This window comes from Cryptococcus neoformans, chromosome 1 (genome assembly GCF_000149385.1).
Source record: "Cryptococcus neoformans var. neoformans B-3501A chromosome 1, whole genome shotgun sequence".
NCBI classification, from domain to species: Eukaryota; Fungi; Basidiomycota; class Tremellomycetes; order Tremellales; family Cryptococcaceae; genus Cryptococcus; species Cryptococcus deneoformans.
The window spans coordinates 877501-898816 of NC_009177.1; the positions used below are offsets into that span (position 1 = coordinate 877501).

Sequence of the window (21316 nt, forward strand, 5' to 3'; positions counted from 1 at the left end):
TAAGGGCGCGAGTGCTTTTTGCTGTGGGGACAGCCGCAAGGACTGGAAAGGGGTTGACTGGTCCAAACGATTCGCTTCGTTCCAGCACTGGCGAAGTATTCTCAGCCGCACCATATGGGTTGGCCCGATAGGTCGACTTCTTGCCGGTCGGAGTATTTGTTTGTACCATTTCAATCTGGGAGATGTCCAGAATAAAGCACCCGTCTAAACCAATGGTGGAACAGACAAGTTGTGCAGCGCGCGAGTAGACATGCTCCATTTTGTTGACCGTTTCCGCATCGGAAGTGGGCGAGGCGCTATCCATCTCCAAGCACTCACGAGTGAACTTTTCCATACTTGTTTGAATCTTGTCCCGAACTCGCAATTGAAGCTACCACGTTGTCAGATACGCCAGATATCAAGTTATAAAATGCTTACCTTATCTCGCCATAGTTCCATCTCTCTCATAGTAACGGCAGCAAATTCCTTAAGGATCAAACGTGACCGTGGGGGAAACTCTGTACGTGGCTTGTCATCCAAAATACACAATGCGCCAACGTTGAACCCATCCGCTGTTCGCAAAGGTGCGCCTGCATAGAAGCGGATGGAATTTGGTCCAACAACGTTGGGGTTATTTTCGAATCGCCAGTCCGACGACGTATCCAGTACGACAAAGGGTTCATCGGTTCTGATGGAATGGTCAACCAAATCTATACTTCTCCCATCTTCACCCACCTTGGTAAAATCGTATGAGCGCAGAAGCTAGATATTCTTCCCCCTTGCTCCACAGTGAAACCGCTTTGAGACTTGAACCATTGTGTATCACTGTCTATCAAGGTGATGAGAACAGCTTTGGGGTTAAAGACTAGTTTAGTCATATGTGCTATGCGGTTGAAGTTGATATCTGGAGCGCTATGCAGGATGCTAAATCTGTACAGAGCTCTTCGCCTCGCTGCTTCGTCAGGGGGTAAAGGAGCCGGCAGCCAGCCATACTGATCGTAGATACGATTGAGATCTGAAGGGGTAACCAAGGGCGGCAAAGGGTCTTTTTGTTGCCGTGGAGAAGGTTCGGGAACTACAGAGTTGGACCTGAGAGGTGTAGTCTTCCGCAGTTCCAAAGATGGGCCTGTGGGAGTGGGATCAGTCGCTGTGGATGAAGAATCAGTCTCTTGCGGAGAAACAGCAGCGACCGCAACGGCTCCAAAATAATCTGTTGACGATTCTGCTTCAGCAGTCTTCTCTAGAGGCGCAGAAGCGGAGGGAATGCGGCTATTAACTATGCCATGGCGTGCTCGCGGTGGAGACCTATCTTTACCTTTCGGCCTATGTGGGCCTTCAAGGGGTGTCGTCACGGGGCTTGCTTGAATAGTAGGTAATCGCAAGCTAGATGTGTATGGGTTCGCCGCACTCGATACGCTGTGGTGCAAAGGAAACCTTGACGATCCAGGGTCGGAGCGGGCACTATCCTTCTTTGTACTTGAGGAGTCGAAAGATACAACAGAAGCTAGTGGGTCAGTGAGTTCACGCTCAGGACTAGGCATAGACAAAGGCGCAAGATCATTGAGGATACTGGTTGACGCCATGCGTACTGTGGCGGCGGCTAGAGAATACGAAGGAAGAGAAAGCTTGTCGGTATTTAACGCCAGGCCACTTGGCTTACTACGGATATTCTCTAGTTCGTAAGCTTTCTTCCTTGCAGCAAGCGATGCCGCCATGGACATCTGCTTTCCACTCGCCGACGCGCTTGAGGTTGAGGGTGCTGAACTCGCGTTCGTGGATACCGAGTCTTTTGAACTTTTGGAACTATAATTCTCGGAGCTACTTCCGCTACGATTATGTGGGACAGTAGGCATTGAGTATTTGTGGTTGAGGGGAAGTGAAGAGTATTTTTGGCCGGGAGATGATCGGGCAGACTGGAATTCCGTAGGAGTCTCATTCGGTGTTGGAGGATTAGGGACCCTATTGGGATCAAACAAGCCGTGGGCATACGCTTGTGCAAAGGTCGACCAATTCATACTTGCAGGAGAAGGCTTGGAAGGCCCCGTGTGTGACTCTGCCGTCCCGGCCAGAGACTCTGACCGACCTATCAAATACGATTTTGGCTCTCCTGAAGTTGAGAGCGCCTCCATAGCATCGACCAATCCCTCATCCATCGTCATGGCATTGGTACAGAGGTCTCCAACCGGACTTGAACGTAAATGCTCATCTGCTTGTGGTGGAATGAGAGGCGGAAGATCAGGACTTGTCTCGTAGCTTCTTCCCAGGGGCCATTCATCGTTTCTTGATGGAGCCGTTTTGGGTCTTGCACGTTTTGAAGGTGCTCTGCCGACGCTTCCTAAAGGAGACGGTCCAGAACTCGTGCCCGAAGATACTGGGGAAAGATGCGAGTGGAGGGAAGGGCTAATTGAAGGTTCCGAAGTGCCATTAATATCCAAAAGATCCCCTTCCCCTGTGAGTGATTGCGGGGATAGAGAAAGGCCAGATACACGATGGCCCGAAAGGGTGATATGGTGAGATGAAGGGTCGCTGTGGAGGTGCTGAAGGAATGCAGCGGAAGAGGGGGGGACACGAGGGTTAGAGTTGGGCCGAGGAGATATCGGAGTGCGGGACATAATCTATAAAAGAGAAAAGACGATGAACAAGTGAACTGCGATTGATGACGCTGAAGATGTATGGCAGCGACTCACCAAAATGTGCGTCGGATAACTTCTGTTCGTTTGAGTGAATCAACCGGGCTCCCTTGCTCTCTCGCACACTCCCCACTCTGAGGGACCTTTCCTTTCCCCAGCTTTGCTGAACCCCTACAGAACTGTGCCAGCAGAGAATTAAGGGACGCAGAAGATGGGGGAAAGACGTAGAATTCCGGTGTCGAGAAGGGAAAAAAAGGAGTGGTTGTAGGCTGGAAAAGCTTGATGATCAAGCTGGTGGAGTAACCTGTTAAATTGCGGATATCGGCACCAGCAATGGAAAAGACTGGGAGTATTCCGTTCAGTGTGGGTGTCTTCTTTTCCAGAGAGATGGTGTATGGAACACTCTGAGCTCTGTTGCGAAGCGCTAGTCGATACGCCGAGTACCGAATAAACTGCAGACTCACTAGAGAAACAAGTGTGACATGTGCTGGAAATCCGAGTTGGAAACTGGAAATCCGCCTCTGCCCAAGTCTGGAATCATAAAAAGGGCCACAGCCGAACTTCCTCAGCTCCTGATCGCCTTAATTAAATCAAAAGAACACGCAGAATTTCTTTTGCTGACTATCCAATAATCATTACAACTTTCGGGCTTGCTGATTAGCGGGAGCAAATGGGCATTAGGCCCCCGGCAATAATTCATCAGGAGCCGAATTCCAGATCGATGGCCATCTCCAGTCCCCTTTTTAATGATTATATCCGGATCTCTTTGATAAATGCCCAAACAATCGTCATAGGTCAGGGTTCGATCGCCCTTGTTGTTCGTCCGTCGTCATACTACTCGTAACCCGTTCAGCCGCCACCCATCATTCTTACCCAGGCTGTGTGTCTGATTACATCATCACCTCTATTCTAATTAAGGAATGGTATCGGTTTTAACCTGGGTGTTGTGTCATCAGGTAAAATAATATCGCCGATTTTTCTAAAAATCGATTAAAAAATTCGATGCTTTTGGGTTATTTATTATTTATTTTTATGTTTTTAAGGGTAATAATTTGCTTGAGTTTTATTAACAAAGCAAAGTGTGCTTCCCAAACTTGGGCGTCATCATGGAGGCTTTTTTCCGTTCTGTTTTGTCCTGTCAAACAAGCTTATAGGGTTCTTTATGTTGAAACGGTGAATAGAATGGTCAATTTATGGATTAAATATTTATTTGTACTATCAAATCTTCCTTTTCTGATTTACTTGCATACCAGTACAGATAATGTATGTTTTTTTTTCGATTTGTAGGGGATGGGCGGGCAGGAAGAATACCCGCAACATGGCAGGCACGGCGGACGAACAACGCTAGAACGCAACGGTTGTCGCGTGTAGGACGTAGATGTTTTATGTTTGACGTCGGTTGCTCTATTATTTCTGTTTATTTTTCAGTTGCCAGCGTTGCCGTAGAGCATTTCAGCCCATTGGATCATCCTGTATCTCCCTCTTCTGATCGGAAGACCCGTGTAGGCATTCTGCAATGGAAGACAGACTCCACTCTCTTAGCAAGGTGAGCGATATTTACGGCTTTTACCATTAGCCTCGCGAACTCAAAGTTCACCAGGGAGTGTTTGTGATACCTTTCGAACCTGCTGGTGCGTGGAAATTGCGTTAACTCATATACGGTCCCGTTGGAGCTGGCGCTGAGTTTGATTGACTAAGGACAGCCCTTAACGAGGAGGATCGGGAGGACACTCACTCATCCACGCGGGATACGCTGGATCGACTTTATGAAACAACTCTTCAGATCTATGAGGATGCAGGGGCCGTAGGTGCTAAACCTCCTAACGTAGAACCTTGCTGACCATGAGTGTAGGAATATGAACAAGAAAAAACGAATGAGCAGTTGGACGATATTGCAGATTGGCTGGAGCGGTATAAAGCTACAGCTTTTTTGCAACTCCCTCAAAGAACCAACAGGCTTCCTGTCGCTATTCTTCAGAGTGAGTATATTATTAGGGGACTTCAGAATTTTCTAAGATCTCAAATTAGATGCGTCTTCCTCACTACCCGATCGTATAACTTCTCTGGATGCGACGTCTTACACACTGCTTGGAAGAGATGCACCGGATGTGGCCGCAGCCCTGCGATCAATTGCAATTGGCTTCACTGGAGATACTTTGGGGTCAGGTAGAAAGTCAAGTCAAGCAAGCATAGATGAGGTCGAGAACTGGTGGCAGGCGAATGGAAAGGGTAAGTCCCCTTACTCCTTCTCGCAACGTTCGACTGAAGTTGAAATGGTAAAGGATTGCCTCTCATGTTATATATTCAAGACGCACAAACAATACCGGCATCTGTGCTGTCAGAAATTACTTATATACTTGCGTAAGATTCTACTAGCCGACCAGTGTACGAAACCAAGGTTGATGGATTTAGCAGTCTTCACGCTGGGCTTCCAATAAGGCTCCTACTGTCCGTCCCGTCAGCTGCAGTCTTCTTATCATCGTGGGGTCACATTGAGCCAAGCTCCGTTGATGTGTCCATCTTAAGATCAGGCCGCTCCCGAAGAGGAGCGGGAGGGATCGACGCTATAATACGGGTAGGTGAATGGTGCAAGTCTCAATAAAATCTTTGGGTGTCTGAACTTGGATTGCAATTAGAGTTCCTCTGAAGCCCCATTCAAAATCAGCGACGACTTGGCCGAAGAGCTAAGATCTAATGAGACACTCCTTGGTGGAGGGATAGCGGCTGCGATGAAAACGCTGAAGGTATCACCCCCTGTTATCTTCTAATGGCCACCGGTGCTGATCCCCCCTACGAATGCAGTGGTTGCTGCTACATCATTCTCTCAGCTCTCCCCTGGCGTTACTGGTCGAGAAAACGAAAAATTCTGAGCAAGAACGAGTAATGCAATCGTTGTTGAACGCCGTGAAATCAAGTCCGGTAAATCCCTCGATACCCCGGAGAGATTTGTTTGAATTGAACCCTCATCCTGACATGTTTTCTGTGAGTTCTGACAGCGGTGTTGGCAACCATCAGGATGCAGACTCAACGATATGCAGGTTCTCAACCCTGCCCCACGCACATCCATCCTCCACTCCCTCTCAGATCCCCAGGATATTCTACCTTTCTTCGCTGCGTCGGCACCTGAGAAACCGTCTCCAAACCACCATAAGTCCGCCAAACGGAAAGCGGTATCCGCTAGTATGGATAACGAAAAAAGAAGAAAGACGGGAGAGCTTGAAAAGCTGAAGATAAACGAGGAAGACCAGGTTCTAGAACTAAAGAGACTTCAAACGTTGTTTGAGCTCTGGAAAAGTGCAGGGAAGACAGTTAACTTGTGGGACTGGCTAGACAGCTTTCAAGGGGAGGACGAGAGGGGGAGTGAAGAGAACAAAGAAGCAAATAGTGCCCAAGTCGGATCTGAACAGACGGACAAGGATGAAAACATAGATAAGGAGTCGCGTAATGAAGCACCCAAAAGAGCTGCGCAGGAAGAGAATAGATTGCATGCGACTTTTATCAGGTTCGTGGAAGAAGCGAGGATGCTTGGTCTTATCAGAGCCCGAGGAAAGGGAAGAAAGGCAGACGAAGTTATCAAGAGTGTTGGCTTGGTGTAAAGGACGTTTTTGTACTTGTTTGTACAGTCGTAGTACGTATACAGTAGATGCATTTATTATTAGCCCGTGCATATGAGGTGGTGGTATTAGCTAGGCGGGCCTAATATAATAAAGGCTGCTTACGTGTTACTGGAATTGAACAACAACAACAGGCACATACATGGTGGTGGCTAGGCGGCTGGGAGTTTCGGGATGTGCCGCCGCCTTTGCGCAGCCGGCGTGCTGCAGTCCGGCCGCCTCGCTGGCTCTTCGAATGACTGCCGCGGCTGTCGACTGACAACGTCGGCCAGCAGTGCACTTCTACCTCGCAACTTCCATTTCTGTCTTCTCTCAGACGCCACGCTCCCCATTGAAGATTATTGACAGCCCCTGCTACTCAGAATGAAGGGTTTTACAAAGGCTTTACAGAGGTATGTCCATGTCCCTTCCAAGCATCGTCGGGCATGCGGTATGTACGGTTCTTGGCATGCTGATGTGTGATTGTGCAACCTAGGACACCTCATAACCTCACCACCAGGATTGGACTGGCGAAGAGTAAGACTGGAACTCTAAGACATTATAGTTGGACTGTGAAATCGATACTGACCGCTGTGAATAATCTCAGAGTCCACCGATCCCGAATTCAACGACTAGTGGGTTTGCTTTCTTATCATTGCGTGTTGCTATGAGCAAGTTTTAACTGACCATGGTCTGCCTCACAGTGAGCGTAAATTTGCCGCTGTCGAGGCTGCTTGTCAGAAGATGCACAAAGACTCCGTGGTCTTTCGTGACTCTGTCTCTAGTGAGCCTTCCATGTTTCCATTCCCCATCACGACTTGTATGGCTAATACGACTTTCTAGATCTCCTGGCTTCCGGTTCGAGTTTCTCTGGATCTCTTGCGACCCTTTTCTCCCCAATGGGAGCCGAGTATAATCTCGCTGCCAAACATCCACAGGCAGAGACCACCGTGCAGAACATCACTATCTACCAAACGTTGATGGAAGAAGTGCGCGAGACCCTTTTGCCTGAGCTCGAACTTATCGAGTCGCGAATTGTTGGTCCTTGCAAGGAGCTTGTGGAAATCTGCAAGAAGATCCGCAAGACCATCAGTAAGCGAGAGCACAAACTTATTGATTATGATCGACACAACAACAGTCTTAACAAGCTTCGGGAAAAGAAGGAAAAGAGCCTGAGTGATGAGAAAAACCTTTTCAAGGTCGAACAGGACTTTGAGCTTGCGTCGGGCGAGTATGAGCATTACAACAACTTGCTCAAGAGTGAGCTTCCTCATTTCCTCGGCATGGCGACGCGATTCATCGATCCCCTTTTCCATTCCTTTTACTACATGCAGTACGTTTGCACTTCGGCTGGCGCGACGAGTGCTGACACATTATAGACTTAACGTGTATTACATTATGATGGAAAAGCTGCAATCTTTTGCCGATGGGAAATATGATCTCACCAGGAAGGATATTGAGGATATCTACCTCGAGCAGAGGGGTGATGCGGCGGAAAGGATTGAAGAGTTGCAGATCACCAAAAGGATCATTTCCACAGGTGTGTACTTGAGCATCCTGTAATATCCGTCTGCTTAATTAATTGTACGTAGCCAAGTTGCTTCAACAGCGCCGAAGCGCATCTGGTAGCAGCACCCCAGGTCGTGCCAATTCATTCGCTTCTCGCACTACCTCCCATACGCTTGGTCGCAAAACCTCAACCGATTCATATGGCTCCTACAGCGCGGCGGAGAAGAAAACATTCTCACCTCCACCTCCTCAGTCGCATGCTGTGTCTGCCCCACCTCCCTATACTGCCCCTGCCGCCGGTGTTGCTACCACCGGTACAGTCGGCAAGAAAGCTCCCCCTCCTCCACCACCTATGAAGCCCAAGGCAAGCTACAACAACGTCAAGTATGCCACTGCCATCTTTGATTACGAGGCACAGGCGGAAGGTGACTTGTCTTTCCGCGCGGGCGATAGGATTGAAATCGTTGAGCAGACAGAAAGTGCCGAGGATTGGTGGACCGGGAGATTGAATGGAGTCACGGGCGTGTTCCCTGGAAACTATACACAGGTAGAATAATGGCATTTCGGTATTTTAAAGATGGATCCAGTTGTACTTGCCGTCTGTTTTCAAAGGCGTGGATGCTACTTCCTGGATTATAGTGAATTGGAGCGCTTACAATTTTATAAGTAATGCATATTTGTGGCTATTATCACAGAAGTTTTGTTTGAAGGTGACAGGACAATCGCATCGTGTGTACATGAAAAGAGAACGAGGGGAAACAGGAAGTTGAGTGATGGCACAACAATTAGAGGCTCGGAGTGCGCAAACTGTCTTACAGTCATCATTCCGGTAGACATGATTTAGATGATTAGCTGTGAGGTGTAAGCGCAAGCCAGAGGTGACCACCAGCATCACAGAGAGTGAAAATGGAACACAGTATGCACTGCCCTACGACGGACTCAGGTCCGGCGCCACTCACAACAACAGCGATGCGTGAACAACAACCCGAGGAGAAAGCGAATTGCATGAAGGTACAATGCAAATCATGGAAGTAAATTATCCCCCCGAGGAGTACATTGGGGTTTTCCGTAGTGCTGAATTGTCTATTCATGCATGTGCAGATGACATATGGTGGATGTGCAGTAGTACGATAACTTGGTACCCCAATATTACAGTCCGCGAGCAGAATGAGGGTCCCCGGGAAATGGATTGACGCTCGTCGGCAGCCGCGGGCCACTCACTTATGGACTTGTTTCTGCATGTCTGTCTATTCTTCCATGGTCTATTTCTTCATAACGCACCAGGTCCATTCTCTGCCGTCACCCTCCCTCAACCATCCTTCTAACCCTATCGCCTCAATACTCCTGCTTCACTGGCCTCTCCGAAATTGCCATAGCACCTATCGCGTCCTCCTCAACCATGTCCTCCACATCTCCTACAGCATCCTTCCGCCCTAATCAAAGGTCATCTCAGTCCTATCATCCCCAAATTTCGACTTCCACAGCGTCATCTACAGCTTCTCAAGCGTTCTCCGACCGTGCTCCCGTTTCTATTGCCCGTCGCCCATCACGCGCGACACATCCGCCAATGGCTCCTCCAAGGCCGCTGACTCATGACGAAGCTCTCGAAGCACTCCGAGCTTTTCTGAAAGAACGCTCTAGCTATGATGTCTTCCCAGTCAGCTTCAGGCTGATAGTTCTTGACACGCAACTAAAGGTGAAGAAGGCACTGGATGTGATGCTATTGTACGGTAAGTAATGTGCGTTTCCGCCCCAATTTGCGGGCGTAGTTGATGGGTTATTATAGGGGTAGTCTCTGCACCTTTATGGAACACATCGTCAGCTCAGTTTGCTGGTGAGTCTATGACGTATTGAAAAGTAAATATGCTGAATAGCCCACCAAAGGGATGTTTACGGTTCAAGATGTCATCCATCTGATCCAATATTATTACCATACTTCAAGTTGGGAAGGTGCCACAGCAGATGTAGAGCAGTTCAGATTGCAGAGTATCAGAGGTCCGTTTTCGTTTTCAATGACAGATGACTGTATTAATTCATCATAGACATTGAGAAGGTCCTTCACGTTCCGCCGCCACCACTCCTCTATGTACATCCTCTACGCCCATTATATGACGCCTGTCGGTATCTTATTCGCACGCATGCTCGGCGTCTTCCGCTCATTGACAAGGATCCACAAACCAACGGGGAGGTTGTGATCAGTGTCTTAACCCAGTACAGAGTACTGAAATTCATTGCCATGAATGTGAGAGACTTCCCACGATTTTTCCAGGGCGGGGCTAACTGAACCAGTGCCGAGATATTACACAATACCTTACGGCTTCTGTCCAAGAACTCGGCATCGGAACTTATGTGTCGCCTAATCCTGATCCTTCAAACACCAATAAGTTTTGGCCGATAGCTGCGGCCACAATGAAAACGACAGTGTTTGATGTGGTGCATATGTTCTCGGAGCAGGGAATCAGTGCTGTGCCAATTGTCGATGACCAGGGCAAAGTACTCAATCTGTATGAAACTGTAGATGTGATTGTGAGTACGAGGTGCTCTTCGTGTATCATACTTGGGCTGACGCAAGGATCAGACGCTGGTGCGGAATGGCGCATATACTTCGCTTGATTTGACCATCGCACAAGCTCTGAAACAACGGGCTGTTGACTTTGCTGGTGTGGTCACTTGTTCGCCAAAAGATTCCCTTAGCGCGATATTTAGTTTGATCAAGATTAGGCGAGTGCATAGGTTGGTAGTCGTTGCAGGACAGGATGACGAACAACCAGGAAGGCTGGTGGGTGTGATCAGCTTGAGTGATATAATGCGCGCATTAATCGTAAGTACCTCAATATTATCGACTTAAGATACGGGCTGAAAGATCTTTAGGGAAACGATATTCCTCTCGGAGGCGCTGGTGTGGGGGCCATGGGTGTGGATCGGGCGTTAAGAGAAGAAGGAGAAGAGGGCGTTTTTGCCAGGTCTGAAGGGAGCAAAAGTGCGGGCACGAGCACGGAGGGACAAAGTACAGAGTAGCAATCCAAATGACAATGTGGGGTTACTTGTAGCAGTGTGTAGTATATGATTTTATCATGTAAGAATGTAAAACTGTTTTCGGGTGTAAAAGTGCTTATCTTTATCTGCATGTTGCACAGACTCCAAGTTTCGCTTTTTGCTACCGAGATAAAGGTCGGTGCCGTATACTACATAGGCACTGGAACGCCTACTCAACTGCGGCATACATAATGTGATGGCCAACTAATGTGGTAATGTGGGTAGGACGAAGTGATAAGAGCATTCTGCTCGTAGCTGGCTCATACATATGTCCATGGACACTCTCAACTGCATGACGCTTGTTGCCGGCTGGCTAGGCTCTACACAACAACTGGCCGACCGGCAAATGGGTGGGTCGGAGGCCGGTGTCGGCCGGGGGCTGGGGGGGGACCTAACCAATTATTGGTAAGGTAGGGCGGGGAACTTTAATTAGCTTAACTGTTAGGGGTAGACAAAATGCAGCTCATTTTTATTTTTATTTCTGTTAGGGAAGCAAAGAGAGACCTGATTTCAGGGTGGGGACTCAGGGAATGACGACAGTGGGTCCAGAACAAGTCGGTGGGGGTCAGTGAATTTGTCGAGTGACCTTAATAGAGACGCGACTGATTTTGACAATGTAGCAATACTTTGACATGTGTTGCTTTTTGAATACCTAATCTTTTATAACATCCAGCATCCCAGCCAACGTCCGAGTCTCAAGAGCAAAATATTGAGTATGCTAAGACGGTCAGCAGAGTATAAACCACAGCATAGGCAGGAAAGCTCTATCAAATGGTAGTGGCCCTCCTCGTTCATAAGCAGCTCCTCAAGGCTGGCATGTTCAGTTAGTATCATATGGTCTCAGAACACCTTCTTGTTAGTCAGTTGTGCCCAGAAGTATGGTCAGAATTTGAGGTAAGAATAGTGAGGGTTGATATGTGTAATTAAGAGCACATTAAAAAAAGACGCACTGAAACGCTTTGAAATCATGCATTCTGAAGCACGAAGAGCGAGTTTGAATTGTCAAATGAATTAAACAACCTCTGGAGGTCGTTTAATTCGAACGGCTTTTTTCAAGTTATTTCAAGAGGAATTTCCTTTCATGGTAAATCCGACTCGGACTTCTGCCAATTCAATTCCAGGGTTTTTACGCCACAAAGGGTTCAGGAATGTCATTTTCCCTGAGGGAATTGGCAGCTCGTTCATCAATTCAGAATTATCATCGAAATAGCATGCATTTTGTCTACCCCTGTTATTTATTAATTCAAATCCAGAATCCAGATTCGCTATATGGACCCTGAAAATATACGCCGATCGCAGTTCGGTAGCCGCTGTTGTTTGGTTCATTTTGCAGCACGCACTTGGATTGAAACCAGTTAGCTAGCTCTTTATGGATAGGTGACTATAGATTCTCCCCTTCGGACATCGTGTATCCATTGTCCTACTATGCCACTGAGAGCGAGACATTGTTATTGACTGATGATTCAATAAAGCGATGTGACGCCTCGAGAAGCGGGCCACCATCTGATCAAATGAAGGCCTGACTGTGCGTTATGACTCCGCGTGGCGAGTGGCGCTTTGTTGCGAACAATTGTTGGAATGTATATAACGATCGTCGATGTGATCTCTGGGTGGTGATGTATGCCCCTCGAATGAGCGGGTCAGAAAAAATACGCATTCGACGGAATGACAGAGACAGGAAGAACGACAAGATCTGCCAAAAATCCAGGCCGACCGGTGATTTTCTGTTGATTGTATGTTTTTGCATTTGCGTTTGCACCATCGCTTTTCTTTTCTTTACCTATACGCTCCTCCTGCAGTTCTATAATATAAGAGCCACTCGGCTGCTCTCTTGCGCCTTACACTCCTTTACAAAAACAGCAGCGGGCGACGCCTTCTTGAAAACGAAACGTCTCGAGCAAGACAAGTCGCACTAGTTAGGTCAGGGGTCGATCATCCCAGCGCGCATCAGCAGTATAGGATCGACGCGTCGCGCTAGGGGAGACGGCACTGCGCTAGGTGCGATGAGATTTACTTGGCTTCTCGTGGTGGCAGTGGGCATTGTTCTATCCCTTGCAGACTCAGCCTACTGTCACGCACATGGATCCGGACACTTCCCCAAGGCCAGCAGGCAGAGACATCACCTCCAGCCACGTCCCCTGCTATCTCCAGAGCAGAGGCACGACCATGCCACCCTCCTGCTGCCCAGGTCCAACTCCACAGCTATCTCCAGTAATGCCACAAACGCTGTAGAGGCATCCGCCGAGCCCTCTCTACCTACACGCCCATCTACAGTCCTCACCGCCCCTCCTTCTCCCGTGCCTACCCCGCTGGATCTCTCAATATCCACCTCCCTCTCTTCCTCCTGTATGCTATATCTCGCATCTCTTGTTTCTTCGGAAACGTTCCTGTACTGTCTTCCATTTTCCTTGCTTCTTACCACCTCAACCGCTTATTCCTCCATTGTGGCCAAAGCTTTGGCCTCTGGCAACTACACAACACTCAATGACCTCGTCGCCTATACGTCTTCCCCACAGCCCAGCATTGATCAATGTGTGACCTTCATGTCTGGCGTCATGACGGCTCTCACAAGCAAATCTAATTGTGCAAGCGACATATCGAAAAATGTTCCTGTTGCCATCAAAACAAAATGGGGTGTAGGGAACTATCAAGTGATGAGAGAAGCCGAAAGTTTGGTCAACGAAGATACTGGAGTTTTTTGTTACATTGAGGCAGTAGCGAGTGAAAGGCCAGATGATCTGTATCTTTGGGGATTGCCAGGCGGTATATCGTAGGTACTTCTCTTCCTGATGCTAGGACAAACTGACACTAGGGCAGTCTTCCGTCGTCTTCAAGGCCTAGTTGCACGGATTGTTCTGCTTCTTTGCTCAATACCTATGAGTCATACCTTTCTAACACAACAACGCTCAATTCGACGGTTATCAATGCTGCTGTGAAAAGAATCAATGAGGCGTGTGGATCGAGTTTTGTGAATTTTGGGAAAGATACACAAGCAAGCGGCGATTCAAGTTGCGTTGCTGTCAAGTTTATTGCTGGTTTGAAAGGGGCTGTCGCATTTGCAAGCATCGTGGCGTGGATGTTGATTGTATATATTGATTTGAATTAGGAAGGGGTGAGCGACACTTTTGGGACTTTTGGACAATTCTGTTACTGTGTTGGAATACCTTGCATATATTTATACATCAAATACATGGAGTTGAGTTTATGAACAGAAGGACATGATGCACTGTGGCGTAACGGTCGTGTACTGCCTAAATGATGCTTGACCTTATATTTTTCTGTCCAAGATTGACCATGTTATTTAGATTAAGCTAAATGATGATGATGGGATAAGAGCGGCGGACTTTTTTTGTTGACACAAAAAGCTTCCGACAAAAAAGGAAAAGTATCGACGAGGAGTGCTGGCTGTTTCAGTCACAATGTATTTCAACATGTAAGCAGCAAAGGAGCGGATGCTCAACTTCATACGGAGTCTACAGCTATTCATCAGGTCGCAAATGACATCTCAGAGACCCATCGTAGCCGTTATAGGCACTACTGGCGTCGGTAAATCTCAATTGGCCGTGTCCCTCGCCCAATCTTTCAGCCTTTCTCGAGCACCACGGTTGGGCATGAACAACAATGAAAACAAAACACACCCCGCAGTTGTGCTTTCTGCCGACTCTATGCAGCTTTACACTGGTCTAGATGTGATCACCAACAAGGTGACAGTTGAGGAAATGGGTGGGATTGAACATTGGGGACTGAATATGGTTACGCCAGGTGAGGATACGAGCTGGGAAGTAGGGAAGTGGTGTAACGAAGCAAATGCAAAGGTGAGTCATCGCCTTCTAACCTACGGAAGGCTTATGCTTTCAAGTAGATTACAACACTGCCAGTTGATGTCTTGCCAATAATTTGTGGCGGGACGCATTATTTCATCCAGCACTTCCTTTTTCCCCCACCCGAGTTATCTTTTGTTCGCGATGGCGAGATCAAAAGCCAAGCAAAAGATCCTATGTCTGTCAGATGGACACCTCCAGGGCCTAGACCGCCCATTCCAGAAAACCTGTCACCAGAGCTGTTAGCTCTCTTGGATACCTTTTGGCTTACAGAGCCTACATGGCCTAGTACTTCCGGATCTTCAGTAACGGAAAGAAATCCCGGACCATCAAAGTCCAGTAGACCTACAACAAGAGAGGATGAACATCTTCTTGCGTTGCATCGTCTATTGGAAACTATCGATCCAAAGGAATCTCAAAGATGGCATTGGCGAGATGGGAGGAAGGTCAGAAGGAGCTTGGAAAGATGGTGGGAAAGGGGAGGCACCGTGGATAGCGTCCCTTCATCGAATGGCCTAGAGGAGCCGAAGGGAAGGGAGGCGAGGTTTAGGACACTGATTTTCTGGGTGTACGAGCCCATGGAGACTTTGAGACCGAGGTTAGATAGAAGAGTGGACAAAATGCTCGAAGTATGTTTTGTTTCATCCGCTCATCGTAAATGCGGTGCTGATTATGTGACAGAATGGGTTGCTCGATGAGATATCGGAACTAAGAGAAATAGCCCAGAGAATATATGGAAGCACAGATGCCACAGACCATACCGAGGGCATATTCCAAGCGATAGGTGAGGGCCAGTTACTTTTTTGCTCTATGGCAGCTGATTCAGGTCCTCTCTTTAGGCTACAAAGAATTTGCATCTCTCCCTTTGCCCTCTCCCAATCCTCAATCTCATCCGCTCTTCCCCACCATGGTTGATCGAACTAAGGTTTCCACCCAACAATATGCCAAATCTCAACTTAAGTGGATAAAGAAGCAGTTCTTGCCAGCGGTGCGGGAAGCCCGCTCATTGGGGGGCGAAGTTGAAGTATATGTTGTTCCTGGGGGGGAAACAGGAGTCCCACTGGCAACCGAAATCTTGCATAAATTCTTGAAACGAGAGAAAGTACCGTCAAATTTGGAGGTGGGCCATGTGAACGCAAAAGAGCTGTTGCATTCTTTGGAGGAAAATGGCATTGTACCGAATACTGCAGAGTGAGTCGCTCACCGATCATGGTCTTCTCGTGCTTACGTTGGGTTAGTCGGCAAAGTATAAACGCTCGTAAAATATGCGAAGTATGTTCAACTCCCAATAATCCATGTTCAGTACTTTTGAGAGAATGGGACCAGCATACTAAGACAAGAGCGCACAAGCAGTAGGTTTTATGCCCCCTTCTGATACCTTCTAACATCTCTCTAGTAACGCCAACCCTATCAAAATGGATAAAGCCGAATGGATAGCCAGGCAAAAAGCTATGGGGGAAGAGAGGAAGACCGAAAGGCAAAGGCTAAAGCAAGAATCGATGGCAGTAGGACTAGACCAAAAAGCAGATTGATTTCCGATTACGTGGTGGATATGAATGCTGGTCGAATATCGGGTTATCAACTGCAACAAGGCAAAAAACGCCTGAGACGAACTCCATCCTTTCATGGCAGCTGATCCATGAGACAAGAACTACTACTTGTCCCATTACAAAGCGTACTAAACAAGCTGTTGTTCGAGTGCGGCTAACTCTTCCGCGGTCATCAGCCAATCTTCATCAATCTGAGATGGGTCTACCATTAGCCGTAATACCATGCTAGATAGGGCGATCAATCCTTCTGCTCACCTCCAATTCAACCTCTGTTGGGTTAGTTTCTGAGTCGCAAGGAACGACCTCATCCTCTGGATCAAGCCAGTTACTTTCATCTGAAACGAAAGGCAATGCACCGCCTGTGCGCGCTAGCCTCTGGCAAGAATAACATAAAGATTGGCCATTGCTCCGCCAAACGAGACAATTAAACTTACGTCGGCCGCCTCATTCCCTTCTACTCCGCTGTGCGCAGGCACGTACTTGAATTTGACTCTCCCGGCTGCTCCTCTTCGCCTGAGAAGAACTAGGAGATGTTTGATCAAATCTGTATTGATGACTTCTTGTTTATAACTGTTCCTAAAGTTGTTATTCATCCATTTTGGAAGCCAAATGGTCATACCTGAATGTGTGAACGCGTAAGGGCATGAGCTATAGCAATGGTTGAATGGAATAAACCAACAGGAGATGGTGTATTGGGAATCACATCGTATTTCAAGTGGGATATCGGGAAAAGGGCATCTTTCAATGGCTCGTATCACAGCCTACCAACGAGAGAGATCTCTGGTTAGCAAAGGGCGCGGAGCAAGCAAGGATAGGCTCACGAGCAATTCTCCTCGGTTGTTAGTTTGTGGCTCTCCTGGGACTCTCTCCGCCCAGTTTCTACCGAAATCAGAATTGTCGTTTCGGAGCTTGCAGTACACCTACTGTTTAGACGCTTCTCCTCGACTGCCCCACCAAACCCCAGCTCCTGCTCTTGAGCCTACTTGTCCATTTCCTTTGGCGGAGCCATCTGTATAGACAACAAGATAATGTGGAACAGACTTAGTAAAACTAAAACCCTGTTGAGCTATCTTTTGTAATTTCGGTGGTAAAGATGCAGGTGAGGCCACTGTTGCCGGGGAAGTGGCTTGAAAATGGGTATCAACGGGTGGCGCTTTGCTGTCTTCCATTTCAGCTCGTTTCCTTTTACCAATTGGAGGCGGTTGGGAAGGAAGAGCATCTCCGGCAGCAGTGACAAAATCTTTTGCTTCTTGCTCAGTGGCAAACTTTTTGTATTTGGCACTATAAAGGCTTAGCGAACAATCTATATCTGCAAAACACACGAGAAGTTAAAGTCTCACCTCGGAAACCCCTTGACTTGCTCCTCCGCCGCAGGCCATGTCTTGTAGACCCCCGGATGTCTGCCTGTCGCAACGGCATAGAATCCTGGCTTAGGAGCCCTGTGACTCTCTCAGAGTCTGCAACATTTGAAGCCAATAAGACTTACATATCTGCGACGATTTTAGGGCGTGGCTGCTGGGGAGTTACGATTGTCGGTCTCCCAGAAACAGTGATACGAAGCGCTGAAAGTGTGCTCCAAATGCCTGGAGAGAGACGGGGAGGCCGTCTTGCAGGCAGCACTAGGCGTGAGAATCGAGGAGACACTTTGAGTGGAGGTAGAGTCAGGGAAAGCACTGGATGATCTGTGAGTGTGAGACGGGTTTCCTGACAGGGGTAAGATGTAGATGATTCATGATAGTTTGTGGGTAACGGCTTGACTGGAAACTTGCGGCGAATTGTCGCTTCGTTCGTCGTTGCAGTGCAAAAACAATAATTGATATTTAACAGTCAGTGGGTGTTAATTTTTGGATGGGGCACTTCTCCGTTCTCCAAATTGGCAAACGAACGAGCAGTACGAGATGTAGAGCTGAGTAACCAATAACGCCCCCAAGCCCCAACACCACGGCCTTAACATGTCTCGTTACATTGGATCAATCGACTCCAGCACGACGTCCTTCTAATCTGTATTCTGTATTATCATCCAATGTACATTTCATCTGCGCTGGTTGCAAGCAGTACAGTGCTAACTTAAATAAACAGGTGTATTCTGATCTCAAGCTTCAGACATAAAGGATTAAGCCGCCTATGACCCTATTACTTCAGATTATTTGTATCGACATAAAGAAACAAGATTTGTATGATTAGGAATGACACGTCAAGATCCTTTGATGGTTGCAGAGAAAAAAGAGGAAATAATGTTAAGGGTTTCTATGGGGAAATGAAAGTCGCTTCGTTGAAGACAAACCCCTTGACGGGGATGACTTCTTCATCAAGGTTGACTTCAAGTGTAGCGGGGTTGTGGTACTGAAAAAAAAATCAGCCGGCGTTTCATGAGCATATGGGCGGTATCTACCTGATAGATGTAGGCGTTTGTCCCAGTCACAGCCGTTAAGCCCTTCTTAATGACGTATGGAATCTCGGCCAAAACGTCGACCTTTTCAATCAGACCCCCTTCGCCGGGTACTTTGCCCGCTTTCTCAATGACGAGGGTGGCACCAGCTTTCCCTTGGCCGTCCCTTCGGTCGCCCTGCCATTTGAACTCAAGGCCGCTAGGTACGGAGTAGCCAGTTTCAGAGTCGTGGACTGGGTTCAAGTGAGTGGCGGAAGAGATATCCTGAGAAGGAGCAGGATAGGTAGAGTCAGACGGAGGGGCATGAGTCTGGCCGGTGATAAGGAACGGGACGGGAGCAGTCTTGCTGCAGTAGATGGCACCGATATTGACCTTGGTTCGACCAGACTTTGCGCCTTTGGGTCCGAAGTCATCCTTGAACCCACGTCAGCATTTTTCCACATGGTCACACGATAGACAGAGACGGCAGCTACATACAGTGGTCTCGAACTCCATTTGGAAGGCCCTCACACTCCCGAGTTTCTCCTCATCTTGCCCAGGAGCAGTGGAGAAAAAGCAAAAGTTCCATCGAGAGGCAACCAGGTTTGGCCTCATACCTTGAATGGCATGTATAAATATACCCTCACCCTTGGCGTCAACAGCTTGTCCGTTGATGACGAGGGTACCAGAGCTATGAATGAAGGGATGGAATCGGTGAACAACATAACCTTCCCTCTTAGCTCTGTCCTTGCCGAACGCAGAGATACCGCCATCAGGACCAGATCCAAGCTTGAACCCAGGAGTATCAGCAGGCCTGGTATACTCGACAGTGATCTGAACGTCCTTCTCAAGGGAAGCAGTAATGTTGTACGTCTCTCCCTCGGTGGGTGATCCAGAGTGTCTGATTTCCTACGTAGTCAAAGATCCTATTGTCAGTGGGAGCTGGTGCTGAGTGAAAGAGAAGACCAGCTCACGAAAAGATCAGACTTGCAGCTCTGCTTGTCGAACTTGGCGTTTGAGGCATGGACAGATTTCCAAACCGCCTTTTTAGTAGTAGGATTGTAATGCTTGAAGGTCATTTGGGTGGTCGCCGGGATGAGGAAAATGCTGAAGAACCCCCCACAAACAAGTAAGCACATCGGTATAAGTTCAAGAGATGCTTAGTAGATATGCAGGAGTTACGAACCCGAGGTAAGACCAGATGACTTGCACCATCAAAAGACTGCCATCTTCAAGGACACTGTACCAGACATTGGTTTCGGTCTGGAAACCCTGATTGCTAGCGTTCAACCACTATATACTCCAAAGTCAGTGGCCTTGCTATAAACGGATGGACAGAGAAACCTACCGCAGTGTCAGACTCGGTTAGCTCACCGAAGCCAGAGTTGTAGGAGGTAGCGGGCCAAAAGTTGGTAACGCCGGCGGGCGAGTTTGAGCTAGACTTGTTTGATCTGACGGCAAGTTAATGTTGAGTTGGAGAGGATGAAAGAGTTCTTACCCGAACCAGGACATGATTGTGGAAATATGGGGAAATAGATGTAAAAGATGAAGAACGAGAGAAGATGAATAATTAAGAAAGATCAAGGAATCATCCGCGACAACAATCTGCTCATCGGAAAGCTCCACGCGGCTTGCTCGCACTCGCAATAATCATTCCGCCTTCTCCCGCGTCCTAGTTCCGAGAATGGCGTAGCGTCCTGTAAACTTATCCAGACAACCATATACATACAGTCAGACAGCTACATTTACTACATGCAATTATCTCCTTTCCAGCCCCTCCCTCATAGGATTCGCGTCCAGCACTTCTCCAACATGGCGTTCACTGGACCTATGGTCTCGACGAGGTGATTTCGAACGGGTTCGTGATCTCTCATACTTCCTGCGCGGCATATCATCCTCAAGATGATATCTAGGCCGCTCTTCTCTCCTGTCGCGGTACCTGTCCCTTTCTTTGCCGCGATCATTGCTGTATGGCAGCTCTCCTTGCCTTCTCTCGTCCTCTCTTTGCCTAAGCCGATGGTCACGCGCGTGGCGGTCACTAGTATAATCCCTTTCTCTGTTCTCTCGATCTTGGGACCGCCAGTCATCTTTGTCTCCCTCATCGTACCTATCGTGATGCCGACGAGCTCGGATGCGCTCTTGCTCTCGCTCATAGTGACGAGGACTATCTTCATCATCATGGTGATGTCGTCTGGATTCTGAACGCCGATGTCTGTGCCTTTCTTTCTCTTCCCGCTTGATCTCTTTTTCTGCACGTTTGAGTGCCCGTTGTTCTCTTCTCAGTCTAAGACAGTGATTCAATTATTTATCACTTTCCTACTGAACAGAACAGAAAACCTACGCCTTTTCCCGTTTCCTCTCTTCCTTTTCTAATCTCGCGATCTCATCGTCCTTTTCACTCTTTTTCACCGGTATATCATTAGCACCTGTCCCTTCGCCATCCGTATCTCGCTTGGGTACAGCGTATCCCAAAGCAGCCGCCAATGCATCTTCCTCTTGCTGTTTGATTCTTCGCACTTCCTCTGCGCGCTCTCGAGCGGCTTTCGCTGTATCGTCCTCGGAAATATCGCGATTGTACCAATGAATATCTTTATTTTTAGACCAGCGACCGACGGGAGCATTGATGGAGTGTCCGAGATAATTTTCTACGGACAAGTGAGTGATGGCTACGGGAGTGTTTGAAGAGGGCATACCTCGGTGCTTATCGTTTGCAACGGCGGACCATCTGAAATCGCCTTGTCCTCCACGAGTGCCTGGAGACTGTCAGCATTTGGACGAATTACGGGCGCTGGGTACTGACCTCCTCTGGTGGGCCCGTCGTACATGGTGT

General features: G+C 48.0%; 9 protein-coding genes across 9 annotated transcripts in view; 5 read left to right on the forward strand and 4 right to left on the reverse strand.

Moving 5' to 3' along the window:
* CNBA3270 (hypothetical protein) overlaps positions 1-2591 on the reverse strand; it is a gene marked incomplete at both ends in the record, with an annotated part of 5299 nt that extends 2708 nt beyond the window's left edge. The window contains 4 exons of the mRNA XM_773234.1: positions 1-370; positions 418-667; positions 715-1255; positions 1295-2591. The exon at positions 1-370 is cut by the window's left edge and continues 728 nt beyond it. Coding sequence (XP_778327.1) covers positions 1-370; positions 418-667; positions 715-1255; positions 1295-2591 — 2458 coding nt within the window. The remainder of the gene's footprint in view (positions 371-417; positions 668-714; positions 1256-1294) is intronic.
* A 1534-nt stretch (positions 2592-4125) lies between these two features.
* CNBA3280 (hypothetical protein) lies at positions 4126-6205 on the forward strand (the record flags this gene model as incomplete). The annotated part of the gene is made up of 10 exons (XM_773235.1): positions 4126-4155; positions 4210-4240; positions 4313-4413; positions 4462-4588; positions 4638-4838; positions 4892-4970; positions 5025-5184; positions 5246-5353; positions 5412-5591; positions 5648-6205. The coding sequence occupies 10 exons, from the start codon at positions 4126-4128 to the stop codon at positions 6203-6205; spliced, it is 1575 nt and encodes a 524-aa protein (XP_778328.1).
* A 381-nt stretch (positions 6206-6586) lies between these two features.
* On the forward strand, positions 6587-8267 carry CNBA3290 (hypothetical protein; the record flags this gene model as incomplete). The annotated part of the gene is made up of 7 exons (XM_773236.1): positions 6587-6615; positions 6699-6739; positions 6810-6837; positions 6907-6986; positions 7046-7535; positions 7582-7742; positions 7795-8267. The coding sequence occupies 7 exons, from the start codon at positions 6587-6589 to the stop codon at positions 8265-8267; spliced, it is 1302 nt and encodes a 433-aa protein (XP_778329.1).
* An 843-nt stretch (positions 8268-9110) lies between these two features.
* On the forward strand, positions 9111-10729 carry CNBA3300 (hypothetical protein; the record flags this gene model as incomplete). The annotated part of the gene is made up of 7 exons (XM_773237.1): positions 9111-9441; positions 9498-9545; positions 9596-9706; positions 9754-9953; positions 10001-10237; positions 10290-10532; positions 10583-10729. 7 exons carry the CDS (start codon positions 9111-9113, stop codon positions 10727-10729), a joined length of 1317 nt encoding a protein of 438 aa, XP_778330.1.
* A 2021-nt stretch (positions 10730-12750) lies between these two features.
* On the forward strand, positions 12751-13853 carry CNBA3310 (hypothetical protein; the record flags this gene model as incomplete). The annotated part of the gene is made up of 2 exons (XM_773238.1): positions 12751-13517; positions 13565-13853. 2 exons carry the CDS (start codon positions 12751-12753, stop codon positions 13851-13853), a joined length of 1056 nt encoding a protein of 351 aa, XP_778331.1.
* Positions 13854-14199: 346 nt separating this feature from the next.
* Positions 14200-16100, forward strand: CNBA3320 (hypothetical protein; the record flags this gene model as incomplete). Its single annotated transcript, XM_773239.1, has 6 exons — positions 14200-14562; positions 14610-15197; positions 15250-15352; positions 15408-15759; positions 15807-15920; positions 15965-16100. The coding sequence occupies 6 exons, from the start codon at positions 14200-14202 to the stop codon at positions 16098-16100; spliced, it is 1656 nt and encodes a 551-aa protein (XP_778332.1).
* A 146-nt stretch (positions 16101-16246) lies between these two features.
* CNBA3330 (hypothetical protein) lies at positions 16247-17606 on the reverse strand (the record flags this gene model as incomplete). Its single annotated transcript, XM_773240.1, has 8 exons — positions 16247-16309; positions 16374-16493; positions 16553-16737; positions 16798-16879; positions 16940-16997; positions 17043-17408; positions 17459-17557; positions 17605-17606. Coding segments are annotated over 8 exons (975 nt in total).
* A 759-nt stretch (positions 17607-18365) lies between these two features.
* Positions 18366-19998, reverse strand: CNBA3340 (hypothetical protein; the record flags this gene model as incomplete). Its single annotated transcript, XM_773241.1, has 7 exons — positions 18366-18461; positions 18511-18921; positions 18985-19395; positions 19461-19593; positions 19673-19779; positions 19835-19937; positions 19985-19998. 7 exons carry the CDS (start codon positions 19996-19998, stop codon positions 18366-18368), a joined length of 1275 nt encoding a protein of 424 aa, XP_778334.1.
* Positions 19999-20244: 246 nt separating this feature from the next.
* Positions 20245-21311, reverse strand: CNBA3350 (hypothetical protein; the record flags this gene model as incomplete). The annotated part of the gene is made up of 3 exons (XM_773242.1): positions 20245-20770; positions 20828-21239; positions 21287-21311. 3 exons carry the CDS (start codon positions 21309-21311, stop codon positions 20245-20247), a joined length of 963 nt encoding a protein of 320 aa, XP_778335.1.
* Positions 21312-21316: the final 5 nt, after the last annotated feature.